Source organism: Mus caroli, chromosome 14 (genome assembly GCF_900094665.2).
Source record: "Mus caroli chromosome 14, CAROLI_EIJ_v1.1, whole genome shotgun sequence".
In the NCBI taxonomy this organism is placed as follows: Eukaryota; Metazoa; Chordata; class Mammalia; order Rodentia; family Muridae; genus Mus; species Mus caroli.
The window spans coordinates 45853340-45879706 of NC_034583.1; the positions used below are offsets into that span (position 1 = coordinate 45853340).

The following is a 26367-nucleotide window of genomic DNA, read 5'->3' on the forward strand; positions in this document are numbered from 1 at the left end:
AGACCAGTCTGGGTTACAGAGCAAGACCCTGTCTCATAATGGGAAAGGAAAGGCTAGGGAGGAGAGATGGAGGAAATAGAAAAGGAAAAGGAAGGAAAAAGGAGTTCCTCAAAGGCAAAAATAAATACCAAAGAGAATAAATAAAGCCAGGCATGGTGGTACAAACTGGTAATCCCAGTATTCAAAAGGCTGATACAGGAGCATTGAGGGCAGCCAGGGCTACCTAGCAGGCACTGGGTCATCCAGAGCTACTTAGCAAGATCCCTATCTCAAAAGGGGTGCTGGGGAGAAAGGCAGCTCTAGCTTATAGGCTGAATATCCTTTATTTGAAATGCCTTGGTATTGTTAGCATCACGGGCCTTGATCGGTCTTGTTTCTACTGTCAGCTAAAGAATTAAAAAGCAGGAAAATCTCAGATGTGACAGGTAGCAGTGGAGAAATCTCCAACATCGCAAACACCGCAGACAGAATCAGCAACTGAAGAAAGGCTTTATTGAAGGGTGAAGCAACACATACATGCATCACACACAGAGAAAAGTGCCTTTGCAAAGCCAAGAAGAGGGACTCAGAAGACTGAAAATCTAGTCCTTTTCCAAGGCTGGGGTTTTTAAGTCTCTGAAGTTTTCCTCCCCTAATTTAGGGTTGGTAAATTTAAAGAGAAAAAGGATGGCTGATTGGCCCACAACTGTCTTGTAACATGTACCAATCCAGCCTTGAATTCTTGGGAGTCAGTCTATCAGCAGATCTCCTGGGAGGGAGAAAAAGCGCACACGATTGATTCTTTGTTTTCTGCTGCCAGGCTTTTGTCTCAGGCTAGGAGGAGAGGAGGAAACCAGCCATCTTGGATGACATTCATCATTATCTAGCCATGGTCTTTATCTGTCTGCCTACCAGGGAATCTGTCCAACTCTTGGGCCCTTAATACAGAAATGCCTGATTTGGGAACATTTGAATACATGTTTGTTGGGGATGGATCTGAATTCTAAGCATAAAATTCTTTCATGCTGGGTGTTATTTTTGAGTATGCTGAGGATGAATCCACAGTCTAAGCATGCTGGACAAGTATTCCACCACAGCATCATCGCCAGCCCTTAGTGCACCTGATTTTTTGACTAAAATTCCGTCACGACTTTGGGTGTGTAATTCTCCATTGTAGCATCATGTTTGGATTCAACAGGTTTGGCTTGGGAGCACTTCAGCTTCCAGGTTTGGACCACTCAAAAAGTATACCTAACTCATGAGAATGTGTGGTTTAAAATTAGAATCAGAGTCACCTTACATCCCTGCATTCGGGAGCAGAGGCAGATGTATCTCAATGAGTTTGATGCCAACCTAGGCTACGTACTGAGTACCATAGTTACATGGTGAGACCTTGTCTCAAAAATAAATAAATAAATGGCACCAGTACAACTTCCTCAAAAAAATGTTTAACAGTGTCCTCAGATCCGTGCTTCCATACATAGTTTTGCAAATAACATATACTTCCCTTCCCACCACTGGGCTGCACTATTAGTCATGTCTGTGATCATTTGTCTTCCTAGACTCAAATGCCTTATCTGGACTGTGTTTAGCTATCCTTATAATCTCCTAACCCATTCATCACTTCTTCGACTCCGTTGGATGAGAACCAAATTTTTCCGACTCGTTCTACACTTGACCATATCAAAAAACAAACGTTAAAATGAAGCAGAAGACTTCACAATGAGGTTCGTTGAATGCTACACTTCTGAGTTACCCTAAATTTCCCAAGTCTGGAGAACGTCCGGGAAAGGACTTGGAAACAGCTGCGAAGGATTCGGTCACAGGTATCTCAACCACCTAGGAGGGTGCAACATGCACGCGCGGGGCAGTTCCTCCTGTTCAGAACACTCAGCCCGCAGCTGACTCCCACTTCCGTACGATAACGCAAGATGGTGGGACCGGCGATAGAAAACCACATTCAAGATGTCGGCTTCCGGTTTTCCCGGCAGCGTCCCGCGTGGCTGCCGGGACCACGCCCACTTCCGGTTCCCTTGCTCCAGCATGGCTGCCTTAGGGACCTGGCTGTCCAGTGAGTGATTGTGGGGTTGGGGACCCGGGAGCCGCGGGGCGACCAGCCTTCTAACTCCCTGCTCTTCCATTAGGTGTCCGGAGATTGCACTGTAGCGTAGTGGCGCGGGCCGGCGGCCAGTGGCGACTCCAGTGAGTGCCGTTACGGGCGGGGGCGCGGCGGGACCTGGTATCCCGCCGCGTCCTCACCCACTGTCTCCCCCACCCAGGCAGGGGCTGGCTGCCAACCCTTCCGGCTATGGGCCCCTCACGGAGCTCCCTGACTGGTCCTTCGCGGGTGAGCCTTGATGTCAAGGGTTTTTTGTTTTTGTTTTTTTTTTTTTCCTTTTTCCTCCGAGACCACCGGGGTAAGGATTGGGGGCGTGTCTGGGAAAATAGTGAACCTTTTACTTCGTTAAGAGTTGGAGGACTGCAGCTCTACCTTTGCCTGACTGTGTAGCCGTGTGTTAGTTCACCCCTGAGGTTTTAGGTTTGGAGAGCTGAGGCAGAGGAATTGCTGTGAGGTCAGTGCTATGTAGGGAATCCTTGATTATCCTGAACTACAGAATGAGACCCTGTGTATCAATCAATAAATAGTACATTGGCAAAGGAGAGTTAGCTGTCGAGGATCGTATCCTGAATATATAAGGAAATACAAACGTGGGCTGTTCTGGGCTTGGAAGTGTGTATGACTTTTACCCTCTCAGAAGGATAAAACTCTCACATGTGTGGTGAGTGTATTTTGACAATTTGTTTGCAAATGTGCAAGGAATTCTTTGAAAAGCTGCTGAAAAGAACACCGAAGATCCCTACAAGTCTGAAATGGCAGACTCAGTACAGAGAAGTCTTTTTCTCTTTAAAAAGAAAAAAAAAAGCTGATGGACTGAAAGGTGCCTTTAATGCGGTGCCTGTTCTTCTGGAGGACATGGGTTCGATTCCCAACACCCACAGGGTGACTCACAATTGCTTGTAACTCCAGTTCCAGGGGATCTGATGTCATCTTTTCACTTCCACCTGTACCAGGCACCCACCCACATGGTGCACAGACATACATGCAAACACAACACCCAAGCACATGAAAATAAAACTTAAAAAAAAAAAAAAAAAAATTAAAAGAGAGTAGTGACACATGCCTGCAATTGGCACTCATGAGGCAGAAGCACTGAGAGCTAGGGGATAGCCTTGGCTACATAGTGAAGCCCTGCCTCAAATATCAAGAGTGAGGGAGGAAAAAAACCCTGTATTTCATTATACAGTGAGATGAAGTTTAGCAAAGAGACACATTGAGTGAAGGGTTTTTGAAGATAAAAGTGAGTTCAGCATGGCAGACGGCCCCTACGTCCATGCTAATGACAGGGTTAAATGATAGGAAGAGCGTGCCTAAGAAGTCATTTCATGATTCTGTCGGATCTCACACCTGAGGCTAGATCAGTTATAGTTGTGGTTGTGAACTGGGATCCTCCTCAGTATTGTTTCTGGTGAGCAGAACTGGGCCCTGAACCTACGGCCTCACGCATGCCAGCCTCCACCCAACCAACCATAGTCAGTGTGAGCAGGAAAAGTGGAGCTAGGGGCTTACTCTTCTCCAATCCCTATCACACCAGTGCTTGGACAGGATCCCCAGACCACATTTAACACTATGCCTTTTGTTTACGTCTGTAGATGGCCGCCCTGCACCCCCAATGAAAGGCCAACTTCGAAGAAAAGCTCAAAGGGAGAAGCTTGCAGTGAGTAGCTGGGACTCTGTCAAAGGCTGTGTTTATAACTGGAGGAGGAAAATTTAAATCATCATTTATCTTCATTTTCTTTAAGATTGATTTTTATTTTATATGCATGTGTTTTGCCTGTATTAATGTATGCTCATCATATGTGTTTGTGGTACAGAGGAGGGTGTCAGATCCCCTGGAACTGGAATTACAGATGGTTGTGAGCTCTGGGGTGGCTACTGGGAGTTGAACCCTTGTCCCTTGCAAGAGCAGAGAGCCATCTCTACAGCCCCATAAATTAGAATCTGTTTTAAGTTGTGTTGTACTTGAGCTACTATTTGGCAGTGCATGGGATAAAATCCAGGGCTTCCTGCCTGCTAGGCAGGCCTACCAGCAGCAGCCATTTCTCCAGTCTTTACACCCAACTAACTTATTTTCTTTTTCTAGATTTATTTATTTTTATTTATATGAGTACACTGTAGCTGTCTTCAGACACACACCAGAAGAGGGCATCAGACCCCATTACAGATGGTTGTGAGCCACCATGTGGTTGCTGGGATTTGAACTCAGAACCTCTGGAAGAGCAGTCAGTGCTCTTAACCTCTGAGCCATCTCTCCAGACCCTTTTCTTTCTTTCGATGAGGCACGTAGACCAGGCCAGCCTCAAACTCACAAGAGATGGGCCTGCCTTCACCTCCCAAGTACTAGGATCAAAGGATGTATCCCCCTACCTGGCCAAGCAGATGTTTTACTAGGACTGAGAAGGGAAGACTGGAGTGGGGCACTCTGCAGAAACCAACAGCAGACCTTCCCCAGCTTCACACCGTCAGCGTGACGCATCAATATCCAGCTGAACACTTGGCTCTTGGGGGGGAAGGAGACCTGCTCAGTGGTACATATGCCTGAGCCTCAGATGTCACCTACTCTCTTCCTGTCTGTTTCAGAGACGAGTTGTACTGCTGACACAGGAAATGGATGCTGGAATACAGGCATGGAAGCTCAGGCAGCAGAAATTGCAGGAAGAAAGGAATCGGGAACATGATCTTAAACCTAAAGGGACTTTACTGAGAAGCCCACTTCCGAATCAATAAAAAGCAGCTCCTGCCCCACTTTCCCAGACTCTCTCTGGCTTTCTTTTCTATCGTCTGAATGCTTTATCAAGTCATTTTCCCTACCATTTGTATTGATAGCAAAAGACCTTAAAATCACTGCCTGCCAGGCTTGGCCCAGTGCCCTTAGTCCTCCCCATTCCAGTTCAGCCAGATCTTGCTCTGGGATCATTTTGCCCATAGTGCTGAAGAAACGTGCCCAGAGCCTTAACAAAAGCTAAGCGCACCACCACCTATCACTTGGCCTGCTTGGGATTTTAAACCTCTTCAGTGCTGGTCATCTGGGCTGAGCCAGCTAAGAGCAGCAACTGCTCTGTGAGAGAAGAAAGGGGCAGCAGCAGTTTCCCTGGTTCACCCTCATACTCTTGTCACTAAGAGAGAGATCATGCACAGCTCAGATGCATACAGTTGGCATTTAATGTTTTCTTGAAAAGGTCTTTCCACCTGAGGTTCTATTTCCTTTTTAAGACATGGTCTCAGGGGCTGGTGAGATGGCTCAGCAGGTAAGAGCATCTGACTGCTCTTCAGAAGGTCCTGAGTTCAAATCCCAGCAACCACATGGGGTGGCTCACAAACATCTGTAACAAGATCTGACTCCCCCTTCTGGTGCATCTGAAGACAGCTACAGTGTACTTACATATAATAAATAAATCTTAAAAAAAAAAAAGACATGGGGGCCGGGCATGGTGACGCACGCCTTTAATCCCAGCACTCGGGAGGCAGAGGCAGGTGAATTTCTGAGTTCGAGGCCAGCCTGGTCTACAAAGTGAGGTCCAGGACAGCCAGGGCTATACAGAGAAAAACCAAAAAAACAAAAAAGACATGGTCTCACGGTAGCACTGGCTGTCCTGAAACTGGCCAGGTAGACCGTTGTCTGGCAATCACAAAGATCCATCGCTGTCTGGATTTAAAGCCATGTGCCACCACACCTGTTAGAAGTCCCTTTCTTAACAAGCAGCTAGTATCTGGGTACATGGTCCAGGAGACACTCACACTGTAAGGCAGATATACGAAGGATTAAACTGGGGTCTTCTGCTGAAGGAGTAATAATCAGACTAAGTTCCAGAGGTTAAAGAGGGTCCTGTGCTTCCCCACCCCCCCACACACAAGGTCACTGCCCATGACCTAGCAACCATTCATTGTATTGATCATGAGCCCTCCCTTGGATTCTGGAGGCAAGGACCTTTGTTCCCGTTCCAGTGCTCCGTGTTTGGCTCCCATCATCCACCACAAAGCTGGCAGCTGTGGATCTCTGCAGCTTCCTACCTGGCTTTATTCCTGCCCCCTTCCCTTACCGCTTCCCTTGCTTGCTTTCCTTCCCTCTCCCCACTGCCTTCCTCTCGCTGACCAAATGCAATTCTTGGATCTTACATTTCGCTGATGGTCGAGTTTTCTGTCTCCCACACTTTTCCTGCCTCTGTCCCACTGCTTGGTGTGTTTCCATATCTAGTTGTCAACCTCTTATCTGTCTCCCTCTCGGAGAGCCAGCGCAGCCTGGCCTCCCTCTCCCCTGTCTGCCTCTCCTTTTGTTCTCCCTGCCCAGCCATCACGGAAGCTGCGCGCTCAAAGGAACTGTCTCCACTGTAAAGACTGAAGGAAACTCCAAAACCCTACCTCCCAATCCTTCCTCTTACAACAAATTTCACCACTTCTATCCGGCTTCCCCCATCCTGTGCCCTTGAAGCCCTTTCCTACCCAGGCAGTTCACACTTAATAGAACAGCCAGATTGTAAAAGCCATTAATAAAGGGGTCGGCCCCCAAATTCAAAGTAATTGTGGTGGCTGTTGGACAGTGGCTTTTGTTACAGTCTCAAGTTTGGGGCAGGAGGAGGAGGCTGTCCACAGGTCTCAACATACAACCCTCTTGTTAGTAAATGTCCCTTCTCCCAACCTTCCTCACTCGCATGTTAGACTTCATGTCTCCACCACTCCTAGCCATAGGGATTCCCAATACTTAAACACTCTCAAGTGAGACATGCTGAATACTACGGGAATCAGGCCACCCAAAAAATGCTTAGGAAGAGAAAGTCTTCCGCATCCCGTCCCCTGGGACACCCAGGCTCCTAGTTAGTTGCCGGTTGCGGCCTCAACCCCTGCAGATGGCAGCCTGCACCACAGAAAAGACAAACTTTTTTTTTTCCTTCTCTCCTGCTGTAATTGGATTCGAGCTGAAACACCACGTCCCCACCGAAAAAGGAGGGCATTGGGGCGGGGGCGGAGGAGAGGCTGTGGGAGAAGGGAGGGACCAAAGGAGAGCAGAGAGGGCTTCCAACTCAGTTCGCCGACTAAGCAGAAGAAAGATCAAAAAACGGAAAAGAGAAGAGCAAACAGACATTTCCAGGAGCAATTCCCTCACCTCCAAGCCGACCGCGCTCTAGGAATCCACATTCCGTTCCTTTAGAAGACAAAGGCGCCCCAAGAGAGGCGGCGCGACCCCAGGGCGTGGGCCCCGCCGCGGAGCCCGCACCGCCCGGCGCCCCGACGCCGGGAACCATGTCTCCCGCCCCTCGACCCTCCCGCAGCCTCCTGCTCCCCCTGCTCACGCTTGGCACCGCGCTCGCCTCCCTCGGCTGGGCCCAAGGCAGCAACTTCAGCCCCGAAGTAAGTGAGCTCCTCCGGCCCTTCCCGGAGTTTCGCCCGCCCGGTAGGCGAGCCCGGGGGTCTCCAAGGGGACAGCCCCCGCTGAGAGATGGGCTCTGGGGGGGCTCTGCTGCGCCAGCCTTTCTTTTTCTCCCCTCATCTGCAAACTTGCAAGTTGATCCAACTTTTGCCTGCCTCCAACAACCCCCCTTCCGCCGCCACCGACTCTTTCCCATTCCTCCCTTCCCTGGAAGAACTCTGCAGCGGGGCCCGGGCCTCGCTTTTCCAAGCTCTGCGCGCACTGTGGCACAAGGCGGGAGCCTCAGAGACACTGGACTCCGCGCCGTCCGGGCCGGTGTCACACGCGAGTTGTTCCTTCAGTTTGGCAGCGCTCAGGTGCCCGCGGCCCTGCACGGACGCATCCGTACCAAGTGGGGGCGTCGGGGGCGCCCAAGCTGTACCCGCCTCCCCTGGACCGCCCTCGGTGCGGGCCACCGGCCCGGGCGTCGAGGATCGCGGCGGGCCGAACTTCCGCGCACACAAAGCTCTTCTTGTGAGCAGCGGGGCTCAGCCTGGCCACCGCCTCCCTCGTCCTCCACACCCCTACCGGCGCCTTGGGGGGCCTTTTTTTGTTGTTGTTGATAATTATTTTTCTGCATTGATCGCGGGGACAGTCGGGGAGACGCTCGCTTGGCGAGTTAGTTGAGGGCTGGCCTGGGTCTCCCCTGAGTGTCCCGACTGACTCTGGCGCCCCCACCCCCATCCCTAACTCTTCCGTGACCATAGCCCACCCCGGTCCTGAAGGAAGCGGCGTGGGAGTAGTCCGAGGAAGTTTTCCCTCCCTCTCTTATTTTGGGGTGAAGGTGGGAGACGGATTTAATCAGCTTCTTATTTTGGGCCATCCCAACCCACTCAGCCTGGTGAGGACCTGGGTGTGGTAGGGAAGGGCTGGGAAGGGCCCAAAATGCAGGATACGGTCTGGATTTGACTCCCTCTTCTCTGGGCCCAGGCCGGGGCGCACCCTCAGAATGAACCTCTCCTGGGCACATGCTGCCTGTATCACTGAAGAGACCTGGAGCTGAAAGGCCAAGTGTAGCCCTAGGAGTCGGGCCACAGTTGTGCATGGAAACTGGAAAGAGTAAAATCCTCCCTGAGACTGGAAACCAAACCCAATTGTCAGAGAGAGGAGGCGCCTTTCCCAGGCCTAAAGCTACCATCTTAGCCCCAGAGAGTGCCTAACAAAAGGAGCCTCTGGAAAACTGCCCACTGCCAACGTCTTTTTTCCCCTCCCCAGTCTCCAGTAGGTGCCCTAGGGAAGGCGCGGCAGCCCTGGCTCTGCTCTAAGTGGGTCATGGTCCTCCCAGAGCCAGAACCACCATTTGCTTCTGGCACACAGTAGGGTGGGAAGCTGAGGGAGGGCGGGACCGATCCAGAGGCCAGGATCCAAGACTTGATGTTGAGCTGGAGAGCCCCCACCCTCTCAGCCTCCGAAAGTGGGAGCTGTTCCTTGACTCTCTCATAGGGAATACCCTGCGGTTATTGATCAAGACAATGCCAGCCAACCGGGTCCTGCCACCCACCAGAGTTGCTCTGTCTTCCGGCCAAGCTGAAGGGAGAGGGGTTCTGAGGCAGCTAGGTCCCTTTAACCGAGCCTCCACAGCTCCAGGACAGCCCTCTCCTCCCAGTTGGTGTGTCTGGTGCTTGTCCCTTCCCCCACTCAGCCGCAGACACCAGAGTCCTCTCCTGTGGTTCCAGTTTCATAGTCTGTGGTTTTTGCCTGGCTCAGAGATGGAGAAAGAAACTTGCCCAGTTCGGGAGAGGAAGAAAATGATGGGGACAGTTTCTTTCCTGGCTTTGTGATACTCTTCCGGGGAGTCCTTTTCCTGACAAAGCATCCATTTTGCTCCACGGGGTACTGGGGCCGGGTTTATGAGTGTGCTTATTTAGACTTGCCTGCATCTCGAAAGGCTCATAGGAAAGGGATTTATCCGGAACTCCTGTCTGTCCAGCCTCCCTTCTCCGGAACACTCTAAGAGCGGTTCCTCATCTGCTGAGGGTTGAGGACCTGGTTTCACTCCTCCTGAGTTTCAGCTTGTGGGTTGGGGGGAAGCCGGCCACTCCCACTCTCCCCTATCCCCAAGCCTGAAGCAGCTGATAGCCCAGCTGGGGTCAGAGCCTACAGGTGAGGCTGGAAGCAAAGGGAGTTTCCTGCATTCTTGGCACAGTCCACAGCACAGGTCAGGGCAAGCCTTCAGATCGGAGGGAACAGCTCTGGAGTTACTTACCCCTCTAGGCCTCTCTGACACACAAGAGGTTAAAATCCTGTACCCGAGAGGAGGGCTCTGAGATACAGGTGATGCTAGGCTTGTTTGGCCAACCACATTGGCTGGGGAAAGGCTGGGTTGTTTACAACTTGAGCCCTAACTCTTGTCAGCATAAGGGAATCACTTCCTGGAACTGTGTTGCAATTCCTGCCCTTTTGGGCTCAGGTCCTAAGTCAGCTGCTCCTGAATCACCCCCAGACCCCACACAAGAGCGCTGCTCCACCACGGGTGCCTAAGTCTGAAGGGGAAGAGCATCATATAGATCCATAGATCCATCCTAATGATCATGGGCAGGCAGGCGATGAGGGCTCCAAGGCAGATTTTACCATTTCCCTTCCGAATGCTCATTCTAGGCAGTGTGAAACCCCCTGTGGACTCCTTAAGAAGGGTAAAACTGAAATAGGACCAGAGCTATCAGGATGGTGTCTCCCAACAAGAATCCAGGCATCCTCATTGTCTATACATAACATGGCTTGCTTGGCTCTCCAAGTCTAGATTCCTAAGTCGTAGAGTATTTACTTAGGGTTATGGCTGATTCGCTACCACCCTAAAGAATACAGCTTCCCTATCATCATCATCAAGCCTTACCCCTGACTCATTTTCTGCCCTCCTTAAAAATATTTCTGCTGTGAGGGTCCTAGAAGTGTGGTACTTTCTGTCCCAGAAACTCCTTCACCCTGTTCAGGCTCCCTCACCCCCACTGTACTATTCTGCCTACCATGGGCATAACCTGTTTTCAAATGGAACATGCTGGGATTGGGAATTTAGCTCAGTGGTAGAGCACTTGCCTAGCAAGCGCAGGGCCCTGGGCTCGGGCCTCAGCTCTGGGAAAAAAAGAAAAAAAGACATGGGACATGCCATATTTTCAAAAGCTGACACAGAGAAGAAACGTGCTAGCGAGAATGCCAGCTCTAAGAAGGCATTTTAAGGTGTGGCAAAATGCTCACTTTGTAAGAATGAGGGCCTGGATTTGACCCCTAGCATATGTGTGTGTGTGTGTGTGTGTGTGTGTGTGTGTGTGTGTGTGTGTATAAAAGAGGTGGTAGTGACACACTTGTAATGTCAGTATGTCAGTGCTGGAGAGGCAGAGGCAGAACAACCCCTGAGGCTTGCTGGCCATCTAGCCTGGCCTAATAGGTGAGTCACAGCTCCCAAGGAACGCACCAGAGATTGACCTCTGGCCTCCACATACATGTACAGACAATCTAAAAATATGCTAACAACTCCTCTCAACTCTCTGAGGCTCTTATGTCCAAGAGCACCATAGCTCAGTCGGGAGCAATGGTTTCCCAGCCTTCCATCTGTCTGCACCCTGTCACCCCTGAGGACAAGCCATCCTGGGGTCTAGGCTAGAGCTCAAGTCAACAGTTAGCCTGAGAGTTCCTGCCTGAATCAGACTAAGAGCCCGTCATAGTCACTGACTGACGTCAAGGACATCTGGCAGGCATCGTGGAGAGGCAGGTGGGCCCCCTGGACCAAGCCGGAAGTTCTCTAAGCCACACCTCTCTCCCTACAGGCCTGGCTGCAGCAGTATGGCTACCTACCTCCAGGAGACCTGCGTACCCACACACAACGCTCACCCCAGTCACTCTCAGCTGCCATTGCCGCCATGCAAAAGTTCTATGGTTTACAAGTGACAGGCAAGGCTGATTTGGCAACCATGATGTAAGTTCCTGTCCTCCACTGACCATGCTGAATACCAGACATGCTTCCACTTGAACTTGCCTCAGTGCCCTCTCCCATCCACCTCAGGACCTGGCCTTCCCCTACACTGGCACACACAAAGCCTCACCCATCACTAATCTGGGACCAGAGGCCAAGACCCTGGGTCAACTACAGCACTACACTCTGTCCCCTTGAAGATGGTTTTGTTTTATATACTACACTGACCCCGTTGTTTCCACCCCAGGGCCATGAGGCGCCCTCGCTGTGGTGTTCCGGATAAGTTTGGGACTGAGATCAAGGCTAATGTTCGGAGGAAGCGCTATGCCATTCAGGGCCTCAAGTGGCAGCATAATGAGATCACTTTCTGGTGAGTCCCCCAGCCTAGACATGTTTTTCACATGCAGTATCCCTCCCCGTTAGTTGTATTGAGTCAAAGGTGGCCTGGGCTACTGCCCATTCCTAGAGAGTGGCTCTAATTCCTACGAAAATAGCTCTAATCTTGCAGAGAAGTACAGCCATTCTGAAGAGCATGCACTCTCTTGGCAACACCCCAAGCCTGAAAGTCCCCTAAGCCTTTCGTCCCCTGGGCTGAGATACATATATGCAATAGCAGGGAACCAGGTCTGGCAAGGTGGGCAGGCACTTCTGTCAGAGCTAGGAGAGGGAACTTTGCCTCCTTTATCCTAATGTTTCCCTTCTCTACCCTCACATCTGGATGTAGCATCCAGAATTACACCCCTAAGGTGGGCGAGTATGCTACATTCGAGGCCATTCGGAAGGCCTTCCGAGTATGGGAGAGTGCCACGCCATTGCGATTCCGAGAAGTGCCCTATGCCTACATCCGGGAGGGACATGAGAAGCAGGCTGACATCATGATCTTGTTTGCTGAGGGTTTCCACGGCGACAGTACACCCTTTGATGGTGAAGGAGGCTTCCTGGCTCATGCCTACTTCCCAGGGCCCAATATTGGAGGGGATACCCACTTTGATTCTGCCGAGCCCTGGACTGTCCAAAATGAGGATCTAAATGGTGAGTAAGGGAACCCCAGGTTCTACCCTGTGCAGTCACTTGTATCTAGAGGGTTCTTCTTCCAAAATCTAAGGTAGCAGGGTGTAGTGGGCCAGCCTGCTCTACGTAGTAAGTTCTAGGCCAGCCTGGGCTACATAGTGAGACCCTGTCTCATAAATCAATAAAATTAAAAAAAATAATAAATCTAAGTGTTGAGGCAGGAGGATTGTGAGTTTGAGGCCTGCCTAGATTGTATAACAAGACTCTATCTCAAAACAAAAGAACAAGCAACAGCTAAGTTATTAGCCGTAGAACCTAGTGAGAGCGTGCAGGAGTCTTATTTTAAGCTGTTTGTTTCTGTATATTTGGTCTGCCATTACAGCTTGACTGACTTACCAATCACAGACTGGCAAGGGCTCTCACTTCTCTCCCTCTTTTCCAGGCAAACATGGTACCTAGCTTCTGGGAGAAACTGAATTCTACAGTGTAGGTTTTCTTAGGATTGGGATCTGGACCCAGGTCCCCCACTTTCCCCAGAGGAGGGTAGTGACTGCCTTGAGCTTTCTGAACCAAATAGGAAGCTGACCCTCAGGACTTCATCCCTTGAGGTGGAAAACACAATCAGCAAGCTTCTCTGTGAAACTAGAGTCTCTGGTAGAGAAGTAGGGAGCTTAACCAAGTTTTCACCATCTCCATCCCTCCAGGAAATGACATCTTCTTGGTGGCTGTGCATGAGTTGGGGCATGCCCTAGGCCTGGAACATTCCAATGATCCCTCCGCCATCATGGCCCCCTTTTACCAGTGGATGGACACAGAGAACTTCGTGTTGCCTGATGACGATCGCCGTGGCATCCAGCAACTTTATGGCGAGTTACCCATCCCCATTCCTGCTCCTCCATCTCTATACTTGTCCCCTCTTGGCCTCTTGTCTGCATTTTCCCTCCATCATGCTGTGAAGTCTCTACACACACACACCACACACAAACACACACACCACTTTTCATTGCCTCTATTAGCTACCACTTTTTAAAAGCACTTTTTGTTTTACATATTTAAGTGTATTGCCTCTATGTATGTATATGCATCATGTGTACCTGTGGAGTCCTAAAGAGGACACTGGATCTCCTGACACTGCCATGTGAGTGCTGGGGACCAAACTTGGGTCCTCTTTAAGATCTGCAGGTGCTCCTAATCACGGAGTCATATCTCCAGCCCCTCAGCTCCCACTTTTTAAGCTCACCTGTTGGACACACCCAAGCCGACTACTTCATCCTTCTCTAAAGCCTGTTTACACTGTCTTTTTTTTTTTTTTAATATTTGTTCTTATTAGGGTGTGTCTGTGTGTCCACAGAGACCAGAGGCATCTGACTTCCTAGAACTAGGGTTATAGGTGGTTGTGAGCCACTGGTTGTCAGCTCTGGGAACCAAACTCCCATCCTCTGCAGTACTTGCTTTAACCACTGAGCCATCTCGGTAGCACCGCCACCCTCATCACACTTTCCAGGGGTGTTGTCTGCTTATCTCTCTGTTCTTCCACCCTCTTGGCTCCAAAGTCTAAAGTACCCCCTATTGTTCTCTTCCTCAGGAAGCAAGTCAGGGTCACCCACAAAGATGCCCCCTCAACCCAGAACTACCTCTCGACCCTCTGTCCCAGATAAGCCCAAGAACCCCACCTATGGGCCCAACATCTGTGACGGGAACTTTGACACCGTAGCCATGCTCCGAGGAGAGATGTTTGTCTTCAAGGTGAGAGGAAGAGAAGTGGGATTGTTTGAGGGGACAGAAGGACTCGCAGCGAGGAAAATGGATGGAAATAATAATGGACTGAAAACTAAAACCATAGAACCAAGGGCAGTGGGGGAAGCTTTGGGGACTGAGGAAGACAAAGGTATAAGGCGTAATGTGTTCCCCCTCATCTTTACTGGTTTCTAGGAGCGATGGTTCTGGCGGGTGAGGAATAACCAAGTGATGGACGGATACCCAATGCCCATTGGCCAATTCTGGAGGGGCCTGCCTGCATCCATCAACACTGCCTACGAGAGGAAGGATGGCAAATTTGTCTTCTTCAAAGGTAACCAGGCATTTCCTAGTCCTGGGAACTTGGTTGGAAGGGTCTCCCCGGGTGACTGATTCCACTTCACTCCCGAAGACCTCACCCACCGTCAGGTTGGACCCAGGTTCTTCCCTTCCCTCTTATTCCAGGAGATAAGCACTGGGTGTTTGACGAAGCCTCCCTGGAACCCGGATACCCCAAGCACATTAAGGAGCTGGGCCGAGGGCTGCCCACGGACAAGATCGATGCAGCTCTCTTCTGGATGCCCAATGGGAAGACCTACTTCTTCCGGGGCAATAAGTAAGAATTCAGCTCCTTAACCCTAAGCCTCTCTACTCAGAAACTACTGCCACTGCCACCCCAAATAGCCCGATCCCTAAATTCTGAAGAAAGCCCCACCCCGCCAAGGTTGTTGCTAATCCTTTACTGTTGCCTAGCAACAGACAGTTTTTCTTAGTGCTTCGCGAGTGGGATGTGACCCGGTCACCATTTCAAACCTGGTCATTTGATGCCTCCTGCACCTAGTACTGGGCCTCCACCCGGCCACCAGGCACTATCATTAAGGGGCTGCTAGTGGCTCCTTACAGCCTGGACCTTCCCTTCCACCTCCTCCTTCCGCCTCTTTCCACTGCAGGCCCTCATTACTCAAAATCCCTGTCCCCAACCATGACCCTAGCTACCCTTTGTCCTGGGTCTGCTCACCTCTAAGGGCATGCCCAGTATTCAACCACTCCCCTTTCTTTCCCCTCCCCCAGGTACTACCGGTTCAATGAAGAATTCAGGGCAGTGGACAGCGAGTACCCTAAAAACATCAAAGTCTGGGAAGGAATCCCTGAATCTCCCAGGGGGTCATTCATGGGCAGTGATGAAGGTGAGTGAAGCAAAGGAAACTATAGAGAAGGGCAAGCTTGGGGAGCCAAGGAAAAGCAGAAAGGCAGGTCTTGTGGAAAGCATTGATGGTGTAGCAGTGGGGGCTGGGGGCTTGCCAGGAAAGAGCCAAGTGTTTTCATGTGTAGTACCCTCAGTCTTTCCACTCTGCCAAGCTGTTACTGGGATGAGTGGTAAGCTTAGCTGGCCTCACACTAACTGTGCTTTCTTCTCTTCTCTCTTCGGGGGCCTTTATGGACTCTGTCCTCCGACCTCTTCACCGGGTCTTGGTTCTTGTCCTCTTCATCCGTCTTCTTGGGGCCCTTCAGTCTTCACATACTTCTACAAGGGAAACAAATACTGGAAGTTCAACAACCAGAAGCTGAAGGTAGAGCCAGGGTACCCCAAGTCAGCTCTGCGGGACTGGATGGGCTGCCCTTCGGGGGGCCGGCCCGATGAGGGGACTGAGGAGGAGACAGAGGTGATCATCATTGAGGTGGATGAGGAGGGCAGTGGAGCTGTGAGTGCGGCCGCCGTGGTCCTGCCGGTACTACTGCTGCTCCTGGTACTGGCAGTGGGCCTCGCTGTCTTCTTCTTCAGACGCCATGGGACGCCCAAGCGACTGCTTTACTGCCAGCGTTCGCTGCTGGACAAGGTCTGACCCCCACCACTGGCCCACCCGCTTCTACCACAAGGACTTTGCCTCTGAAGGCCAGTGGCTACAGGTGGTAGCAGGTGGGCTGCTCTCACCCGTCCTGGGCTCCCTCCCTCCAGCCTCCCTTCTCAGTCCCTAATTGGCCTCTCCCACCCTCACCCCAGCATTGCTTCACCCATAAGTGGGTCCCTTGAGGGCTGAGCAGAAGACGGTCGGCCTCTGGCCCTCAAGGGAACCTCACAGCTCGGTGTGTGTTCAGCCCTAGTTGAATGTTGTCAAGGCTCTGCACTTGAAGGCAAGACCCTCTGACCTTATAGGCAACGGCCAAATGGGGTCATCTGCTTCTTTTCCATCCCCCTAACTATATACCTTAAATCTCTGAACTCTGACCTCAGGAGGCTCTGGGCATATGAGCCCTATACGTACCAAGTGTACCTAGTTGGCTGCCTCCCGCCACTCTGACTAAAAGGAATCTTAAGAGTGTACGTTTGGAGGTGGAAAGATTGTTCAGTTACCCTAAAGACTTTGATAAGAAAGAAAGAAAGAAAGAAAGAAAGAAAGAAAGAAAGAAAGAAAGAAAGAAAGAAAGAAAGAAAGAAAGAAAAGCTCACAGAGAGTCTGGTGGCTTGGACAGCCAAGTTCCTCTCCACAAAGATCTGCCTCTATCCAACCCAGCCTGGAGAACTTCCAAAGGAGCCTGAGCCATTAAGGACTAAATGGGTTTGAGGAAACCCTTGGCAAACCCGACCCCTGACCCCTGAATGTTAGCCTTGAATGTCAAGTTCAAGGCTGGAAGAGCTGAAACCAGGGGGAAAGGTCCCGGGTGGAGTGAGGTCAAGGGGAGACAGCAGGATCTGAAGGATGAGCCTCACAGCTCAAAGCAGACAAAGACCTTGTTCAAATGCAAGTCGCTGGGGCTGGGACCCAAAGAGAGCAGTCAGAGGGGGCAGGACACGAAGGGTGGTGGTGGCAGTGTATGCCTGGGAGTCTGCACAGACTGCAGTGCACACATGGGACACTAGTCCCCAGGAGTGGGCACATCTTATTGGATGTCTCAGAAAGGGCCTTAAGGGAAGCCACACTGGCCACTTTCTGTCCCCTTGCTCACAGTGTAGAAGGCAAGGGTAGGAAATGATACAGGAGTGAGAAGAGCATGCATACAGGGACTCAATGGAGACCAGAGGAGGCTGTCAGCAGTCTGGGCTTGCTTAGTCTTCCTCACTGCCCTAGTGAGGCAGGTGTCTGGGTGCTGTTGGTTAGGGTGGCCTCCCTTTCCTGATGCAGGCACCCCTCAGCCCATTTTACCTATGTCCTGCCCTTCCTCTTCCCCGCCCAGTTGACCCATTTGAAGTCTCCTTCAGCCACTGAAGGTGGTCATGGTACTGGGGACTTGGGAGAGTGAGACCCTGTGGAGGGAGAGGCAAGGAGAGGAGAGAAGTGTCTGGGTGGGGGTTGGGGATAGGGGTGAACGGTGCTGGAAGCCCAGCTAAATTTCTGTCTTGTTTGGGTTTTTTTTTGTTTTGTTTAATGTATATTTTTATTATAATTATTATATATGAATGCCATTCAAATTGTTCCTTTTTGTTAACAAGGGGCATGGGGAGGGGTGGGGGGTGGAGGGGGGCTGAGGTGACTGACCCCAGAAACCTGCAGGGCGGGGCTGGGTCAGTGCTCTCTAAGGACATTTTTTTGACCTTGTTCAACCTTTCCAAGAAGAATAAACTGTGTTTCACATTCTTTGTGTGACTCGAGCTGGGTGTAGGGGTGGATGCGATGTGGCCAAGCAGGGATAGGGAGGGCAGACACTAAGAACACCATTTCCCATGATGCAGGTTTTAGTATTTGTCATAAATATTTATTCTTAGACTGATAGAACTTAAGAGTTGCAGTTGGGGAACAAGTCATACCCCACTGGAGGTTAGAGGAGTGACTGGAAGAACCCAGATTTCTCCCCCCAAAAGCCTTAAAAGGCTACCTTTGAGAACCAAGGCTGCCAGAATAAGAGGAAGTGGTCAAGCTGAGGCCATTTGGAAAATCTTCCTAAATTGCATTATTCTGCCGTGTGATCTCGCCACATTTGAGTTTCCTCATAAATCTGTCCCTTCAGCAAGGGATTCCCATGATCACATTAGTCTGAAGTTCAATGACAGGTGCCAGGACCTAGGGAGACCCTTCCTAGGGAGGTCCTGCTAAAGCTGGGCATGGTGGCATCTTTACTCTATGGAGGCAGGAGGTCAAGGCTAGCCTGGTCTACATGAGTAAGATCTAAACTAGCTGGGGCTACACAGTAAGGGGTGGGGTAGTGGGCGGAGAGGTGGTGGTTCTTATAGGCCTGAGACCCTGCTGTTGGATCAGGAAACTAGAGATGGAAAAAAAGAAAGGTTTCTCCATGGTCTGCGCTCCTAGGAGTGTCCTCTCCCTGGCACAACAGAGTTCTTCCATTGTCCCAGAAGAGCCAGGACCCTCAGGTTGGAAGGGTTAAATAACAAGGCTTTGTTTCCATTTTCCATAGAAACTGCTGCCCTAGACAGGGTTCCCAGGCTGTTGACCCTCCCTTCCTCCAAAACCAGCCTGAAGGGAGGGGTCAGCCCAGCTGCTGAGTCAGCTCAGCTGAAGGAGAGCAGCCCCCTTCTCCCGCCTTCCCTTCCTGCCTCAGCCCAGTCTTCCCTGGGCTCCCGCCCAGGTCCTCCACAGCCTGCCTGCCTTCCAGAGCCTGGCTCCACCCATGCCCTCTTCCATCCAGCTGCTCTGCAGAGTCCTTGGTGTGGTTACTTTGGCAGATGGGGTACCCTACCTTCCTGCCAGCCAACAACCCTGACCCTGTGCCTGATCACCTGTGCCTCTGCTGCCAACAGCTGTTTGCCAGGGCCCCGTGTGTCTCAGTGAAGTTAGGAACAGCCTCCGCTAACCAACCGACCGCCACCTTCACCAAAAAGGATTGGAGCTGAGGTGGCCCTGGGGGCATCTAGGGGGAATCAAGCCGGTTCATGTGACAAAAAAAAAAAAAAAAAAAAAAAAAAAAAGTAAAAGATGAGCTAATGGCCCCTTTGTGTTTTTGTGGTCCACATCTGGAGGTAATTACAGATGTTATCCAGAGGGAATTCTGCAAAACACAGCTGGAGCCAGTGGAAGAGCCCAGGAGGGTGTGTTGCCAGAGGGAAGAGGAGGGGGAGCCCGGGAAAGGAGTGCGGTTTCCCCATCACGAGGAAATTGTTTGGCTGGGATTCTGGAATCACAAGATGCTCTCTGAAGCCAACGAGAGAAATGGGAATGCAGAACTGGAGACAAAGGGAGATGAGCTGGAGGATCGATTCTGCGCAGACCGGACTGTGGGGTGGAGGCCGCGTGTGTCTGGTGCTGATGATGTACTTGAGCCTGCCCACCGCACCCCGGGACCTTGGAGGGTGCCTTCGTGGTCAGAAGGTCCCACTTGAGTGAGCCACCATGTCAGGATAGGATGACAGGAGGCAGAGGGCCCTCTGGCTCCCAAGGACCTACCAACTGTTTTCACTGGCCTGGCCTGGCCGATTTGTCTGCTGGGCCTGACCCAGTTTCTATGGTTCCAAGTTCCTTTATTCGAAAGCAGCACTTGTGAGTTGGGGCAGCCAGAAGGAGCCAGTTGGAATATGTAAGGAGGTTTGGGCTGCCCCAAGGACACTGGGCTAAAAAGATACCGGAGTGGGAAAGAAGGCTAAGAAGGAGCAGCAGTTTGCCCACCAACACACCCCGTGGGGGGAGGGGCCTCTCTTTACTGCACTCTCCCTTTCCAGGGGTCCTGATAGCAGCAGGTCCAAAGCCTCTTGGGCTACCACCCAGGCAGGCCAGGGAAGGGACAGCCTAAGAGGAACCGCACTCTCTGCAAGAGAAGATGTTAGAGAGACATCTCCACACATTATAATCTGGTTAGCCGTTGTGGTCCTTCCCTGCCCGTTCTCAATGCCTTTATCCATTAAACAGACTTCCCAGCTACCTCTGTATCCTTGCCCTTGCTGTAGGCCTTCAGTATACAGAGCAAGGTCTCAGTTGGAACCAGTTCCTTAGTTCAAATTAGCCCCATATCGGGACTAAGGACGTGGCTCTGTGGGAGAACATTTGCCTAACATGAGCAGGACTAAATGTGATCCTCAGCACAGCAAAGCAAAACTAAGACCCCAAAGAAACTGGGTGGCTGCTCTATGGAAGCAGATTCTGACAAGGTTCCTTGGGCATCTCTTCCAATGTGTAGCTCCATGCAGCCAGTATGCTTTGGGGAACTGTCAGGTTATCTGTGTTTGTTTGTTGGACCATGCAGCAGATCAATGAAGGCAACCAGGGTAGGGAGGACAGGGCATGGGAGAGGTTCCTCAGAAAGGAAAGCCAGTTTGCAGCCTACCCCTTTGCTTCTCAGAGGTAGAAGCAAGTGTTCAGAAGGAAGGAAAGTAAAGGCCACATGGACTCAGAAACCAGAGGGGCTAAAGGTGCTTACATACAATAGTAGGGGGTGTTGGTGAACACCTTGATAAGAATAGGAGGCACCAGGGGCTGGAGAGATGGCTCAGTGGTTAAGAGCACTGACTGTTCTTCTAGAGATCCTGAGTTCAATTCCCAGTAACCACATGGTGGCTCACAACCATCTGTAATGGGATCTGATGCCTTCTTCTGGTGTGTCTGACAGCTACAGTGTACTCATATACATAAAATAAACAAATCTTTAAGAATAGGAGGCAGCAAAGCTTTCAGAGGAATGGCTACTATTCCCACTAAGTCCCCAGAAAACTCCAGCCTTAGCTCAGACAATTGTCCTACAGTTCCTGTACCAGATCTGTACTCATCTCAAACCTTAGTCTATTTCTCCTTTAGGAAACCAGTTTTCTATACTTACTCCTACCCCTTAGTGCCTTTCCCCCTCAGTCTTAGAGAGACCCAGTGGCAGACTGCGCTGGGGCTAAACAGCCAGGGCCTGGAAGGCAGGCAGGCCTGACTGGACAGAACCCAGCTTCCCAATGAGCTCATACACATACTTTCCATGCTGGTGTGGTGCCAGTGGCTTAGTTCCTTCCTAGCCTGCTTTCCTCAGCCCCCTAGATGCTCCCTTGCCATTAGTGCTGGTGCTCCACAGCAGGACTGTTAGACTCCTTAAGCCAGGGCTGTCATCACATCCCCAGGGGGGCAGCTTACTCTGCATGCTTGCTGAGGCCAGGTCCCCCTAAACAACTTATCTCCAGTCTCTGTGGCCTCTGTGGGCTTAAAAGAGATAAGCTGCTTCACAAAGGCCCAGGTCTGTGGCTGGGGGTATGCCTCAGTCCATAGAGGACTTGACTACCATGTGCAAGACCCGAGTTTGATCCCAGCACCACATAAAACCAGGCATTGTGACATACATCCATAACCCTAACCCCAGCATTCAGAAGATGGAAATGGGAGTGCCAGCTTAGGTTACACGAGACACTGTCTGAAAACAGACACCTGGGTAGAAAATGACTGGAGAGCAAGCAGACAGAAGAGGCGGCACTGTGATGGCTGTCGGGAGGGCATCCACTGAGGGCCTGAAGTAGCTCACTGACTCAAGGACCAGATGGGCCTGGGAAGTACCTCAGCACAGCTCATATCCTGTTCACTCACTGGATTTCCCATTCCGGGCACTTCCCTAACTCCGGGAAGGATGGGGGTCCAGTTGGAGCAAGGCCAGGCTGCCCACAAAAGAGGAATTTAAAAAATGGCTCCTTGCCTAGCTGTCGTGGCACACACCTTTGATCCCAGCACTCTGGAGGCAGAGGCAGGTAGATCTCTAATTTCAAGGCCAGCCTGGTCTGCAGAGCAGTTGGGGTTATGCAGAGAGAAGCCCTGTCTTGAGAAACCAAAACAAACAAAGAGGCAAACCAAAAAAAAAAACAGGCTCTTTGCAAGTTAGTAGAAAAGAGACAATATATCTACTATATGACTTAGGAAAATAGAGCCAGTGTCTTAAAGGACCCTTGTGTGCTCCCCAAAGTCTCCCCAAATTCTCTCCATTAGAGATACCAAGTCCCTGAATGCTGTACTATTTCTTTGCCTTTCTTTCTTTGTAAGGTTTAGTTTTATTTTATATGTGTGAGTATTTTGTCAGCATGTAAGTGCACCAGATACAGGCCTGCTTCCCACACTAGCCAGAAGAGGGCATGGGATTTTCTGAAACTAGAGTTCCAGACAGTTGTGAGCCTCCATGGGCACTGAACTCAGGTCCCCTGGAGAGCAGCCATGACCTCCTGAGATGTCTCTGCAGCTCTGAGACTTTCTTGTTTCTCACGGCGGGCACTGCTGTCGGTTCCTGTTGTTGTTATTGAGGTTCCCTCGTGATGGTCCGTGTAGCTGTATTTCCTTTCTTTGCTGTAGTGCATCTCCTTGTACAAGTATTTTGGTTTTATAGCATCATATTTTCACTGGTATGTGCAGTCACCAGGACTGTTCATCTTTATTAGGTGGAGCAAGAGATCGCTGGCATTTTAGTTTGTGTTTCTGTAAATCCTAATGAGGTTGAGCACTTTTTTTTTCCCCTCTCATTCATGCTTTTGTTCTATGTTGGTCTATTGAGATAGGGTCTCACTATGAAACCTAAGCTGCCTGAGAACTCCTGATTGTCCTGTCTCAGCCTTCTAAATGATGGGATCACAGGCCTGTACTACTACTCATATTAGTGTGTGTGTGTCTCTGTGTGTCTCTGTGTGTCTCTGTGTGTGTGTCTGTGTGTGCAGGTGCACATGCTCACGCATGATGGGGGTGGGCATGAATGCATAGCACACAAGTGCAGATGGTCTCCCCTTCCACCTTTACATGGGTTCTGGGTATCAAGATGCCAGGCTTTCTCGGCAAATGCTTTTTATTTGCTGAGCCATCTCATCTGCCCTCTTTCTTAATGTTCTTTGTTTGTTTGTTTTGTTTTGTTCTGTTTTTTGTTTTTTCCCTGAGACAGAGTTTCTCTGTATAGCCCTAACTGTCCTGGAATGCACTCTGTAGACCAGGCTGGCCTTGAACTCAGAAATCTGCCTCCCAAGTGCACCACCACTGCCTGGCTTAGAGGTTTTGCTGTTTTTTTTTTTTAATTAGGTATTTTCCTCATTTACATTTCCAATGCTATCCCAAAAGTCCCCCATACCCTCCCCCCCCCACTCCCCTACCCACCCACTCCCACTTCTTGGCCCTGGCGTTCCCCTGTACTGGGGCATATAAAGTTTGCAAGTCCAATGGGCCTCTCTTTCCAGTGATGGCCGACTAGGCCATCTTTTGATACATATGCAGCTAGAGTCAAGAGCTCCGGGGTACTGGTTAGTTCATATTGTTGATCCACCTATAGGGTTGCAGATCCCTTTAGCTCCTTGGGTATTTTCTCTAGCTCCTCCATTGGGGGCCCTGTGATCCATCCAATAGCTGACTGTGAGCATCCACTTCTGTGTTTGCTAGGCCCTGGCGTAGTCTCACAAGAGACAGCTATATCTGGGTCCTTTCAGCAAAATCTTGCTAGTGTATGCAATGTGTTTATTTTTTTAAAAGCTGATTTAAAAACATATCTTGGACATAATGATGTCTCTGTGAGTATATTCATACATGACAGAGGATTCTTTTTTTTTTTTAAGATTTATTTATTATTATATGTAAGTACACTGTAGCTGTCTTCAGACACTCCAGAAGAGGGAGTCAGATCTCATTATGGATGGTTGTGAGCCACCATGTGGTTGCTGGGATTTGAACTCGGGACCTTCGGAAGAGCAGTCAGGTGCTCATACCCACTGAGCCATCTCTCCAGCCCGACAGAGGATTCTTATTTATCTCCCTGCCTACCTGACTAAACAGGATCTCACATAGCCTAGGCCGGCCTCCAACTCCCTATGTAACGAAGAATAACCAAGAACAACTTCCTCTTCTTCCGGTGAGACTTTTTCTGTGAACTCACTCTGTAGACCAGGCTAGCCTCAAACTCAAAGATTGGCCTGCTTCTCCTTCACCACACAACCTCCAGTGCTAGGATTGTAGACCAGGCTAGCCTCAGTTTCAGAGATTGGCCTGCCTCTGCCCCCCCACCCACCCACAACCACCAGTGCAAGGACTAAAGGTGTGCACCACCACCGGCCATCTTAGCTGTGAACTTTTGTTCTTAAGACTTACTACAGATGGTTGTGAGCCACCATGTGCTTGCTGGGAATTGAACTCGGGACCTCTGGAAGAAAGAGCAGTCAGTGCTCTTAATTACTGAGAGGTCTCTCCAGCCCAAGCCACGGACTTCTGATCCTCCTGCATCTACCCCTTTTCTGTTCCTTTGGAACAGAATCTGACCTGGAGCTCATTACTTGAGATCCTGCATCTAAATCAATCATCACTCAGCCAATCAAAAAAAAAAAAAAAAGAAAAAAGGAGCTGGGGGTGTAGCTCAGTAGTGGAGCCCTTGTCCAGCATGAGGAGAGGCCTCCTTGGGTGGATTCCTAGTATGAAAAAAGAAAAACAATGTAGAGAAATGCATCCAGGTAGAAGTTCATACATACCCTTTTTATCTCCTGAGCCACCTACTGTGTCACCTGGTCCACCCTCTCTACCCTCTACAAGGCCTGTCCTTAATCTGGGAGTGGTATTAGGCTGTGTTGGTCTAGCTCTTGAGGAGATTTCAAGCCTTCAGGTGCCGACCAGCCCAGCCTTCATCCAGTCCTGAAGAGCCCACAGGGTCTCCCTTTCAGCATCCTTTAACCTGTTTAGCAGACATCTCCAACTGTCTCACTAGTCTTTACTGTCCTGTGACACCGAGACCAACCCTCCCCTACAGCCACCTTGTGCAAGCCCACAGGTAAGTTCTAAGAGAAGGGAAGTTGGGCAGAAAGCTAGAGGCCGACACGTCCCACTCTGTGGGGACCCACCCAATCTCTACAGCAGAAACCAGCTGGGCAGGGTTTGCAGGGCGGTATCGCCCCCTTGCGTTCGGTGTGAGGATTGGACGTCGACCCTGCGAACCCAGAACCTAGGCAAGGAAAAAACTGGTTGGAGCCAAAGAAACCACCAGCCTCCCTCCCGCTTTCCATGTTTCCTCTCTAGACACCTGTATTTAAAGGGGTGGAACTATGGGCCAGACGGGGCCCACGGCTGTTCTTAGCCTCGCAACCACCGAAACAAAAGGTCAGAGTTTCCATCGCTGTCCACCCTGGCCTAGGTGCGGGAGTTAGTGGGCAGCCCTCACTAACTCAGAGCGTTCTGGGCGGCCTACAGAAGGAGGCTCTTCTGCATCCTCAGAGCTGCAAGCTGCCACACTGCCCCCCTGTGGGCTCCGAAGACGCTGGCTAATCCACCACGTTTGTGCCTGGGACCCCAGGAGTTTGAGACCATGGGAGTCCATCCCTAGGTCTCACATTTATAAAGGTTCCTGCATTTCTAGTTTTCTTTTTTCTTTCTTTCTTTCTTTCTTTCTTTCTTTCTTTCTTTCTTTCTTTCTTTCTTTCTTTCTTCCTTCCTTCCTTCCTTCCTTCCTTCCTCCCTCCCTTCCTTCCTCCCTTCCTCCTCCTCCTTCTTCTTTCTCTCTCTCTCTCTCTTTCTCTAAATATGCGTGTGACACACCGCTAAATGTCTAGTTTTGTAGTTCAAAAGACACCCATATCTTTTGAATAGCACTATATTGTGACGAATTTTTCATTTAGTAAATGTTAAGGGATGGGGAAGGTTATTTGCTTGTTTGCTTGCTTGTTGCTTAAACAGTGTCTCACTATGTAGCATTGGTTGTACTGTAACTCTCTATATGGATCAGGCTGGACTTGAAATGACAAAGACCCACCAGCCTCTACCTCCCAAAGAGTGGAATTGCAGGTATGAGTTACCACACCCCACTTAAATATTTTAAATATATCAGGTCTTTTAAGATATGTCATAATATCTGGGCATAGTGGCAATTACCTCTCATCCTAGCTCTGTGGGGGACTCTGAGGAAGAGGCAGATATACTGATACAAGTTCAAGGTCATCCTGGTCTTTGTTGCCAGCTCTAGGCCAGACAGATCTACAAAGCAAGACACTACCTAAAAAAAAAAAAAAAAAAAAACAACTTAGTGTTTCTCAATTTTGAAATATACAAGACTCAAACACAATTAAAGTCACTAAACCTGGGAGGCATGCCCTACCCCTCATAATAAAGAGATAAAGCTGATTCTTTTTTCTCCCTGAAGCACAAACTAGCTCCTATAGCCATGTGGTAAGGTCTTGCCTCTCCCTTTAAACAGAGTTCCCATCCTGAAAACTTTTTTTCCCAGGTAATCAGAATTCTCCTCAAATTTTTTTCTTTAGTTTTTCTATTCAAAATTGGAGTGTGTATGTGTGTGTGTGTGTGTGTGTGTGTATGTGTGTGTATCTCTGTGTGTGTGTGAGTGTGTGTGTGTGTGTGTGTGTGT

At 50.2% G+C, this 26367-nt stretch overlaps 2 protein-coding genes across 3 annotated transcripts; both read left to right on the plus strand.

The window, feature by feature from the left end:
- The first annotated feature begins 1969 nt into the window (after window positions 1-1969).
- Mrpl52 (mitochondrial ribosomal protein L52) lies at window positions 1970-4853 on the plus strand. Its single transcript, XM_021181367.1, has 5 exons — window positions 1970-2050; window positions 2124-2181; window positions 2259-2326; window positions 3691-3755; window positions 4679-4853. The coding sequence occupies exons 1-5, from the start codon at window positions 2023-2025 to the stop codon at window positions 4823-4825; spliced, it is 366 nt and encodes a 121-aa protein (XP_021037026.1). The 5' UTR covers window positions 1970-2022; the 3' UTR covers window positions 4826-4853.
- A 2220-nt stretch (window positions 4854-7073) lies between these two features.
- Window positions 7074-20690, plus strand: Mmp14 (matrix metallopeptidase 14). Of its 2 annotated transcripts, none has more exons than XM_021181722.1 (10): window positions 7074-7444; window positions 11264-11412; window positions 11657-11779; window positions 12134-12441; window positions 13125-13286; window positions 14006-14166; window positions 14353-14491; window positions 14623-14773; window positions 15229-15344; window positions 15670-16595. In XM_021181722.1, exons 1-10 carry the CDS (start codon window positions 7337-7339, stop codon window positions 15999-16001), a joined length of 1749 nt encoding a protein of 582 aa, XP_021037381.1. In that variant the 5' UTR covers window positions 7074-7336; the 3' UTR covers window positions 16002-16595. The 2 variants fall into 2 exon arrangements, with proteins under 2 accessions (XP_021037381.1, XP_021037380.1); XM_021181721.2 differs by lacking the exon at window positions 15670-16595 and adding an exon at window positions 19080-20690 and having other exon boundaries at window positions 7091-7444.
- The last annotated feature ends 5677 nt before the right edge of the window (window positions 20691-26367 follow it).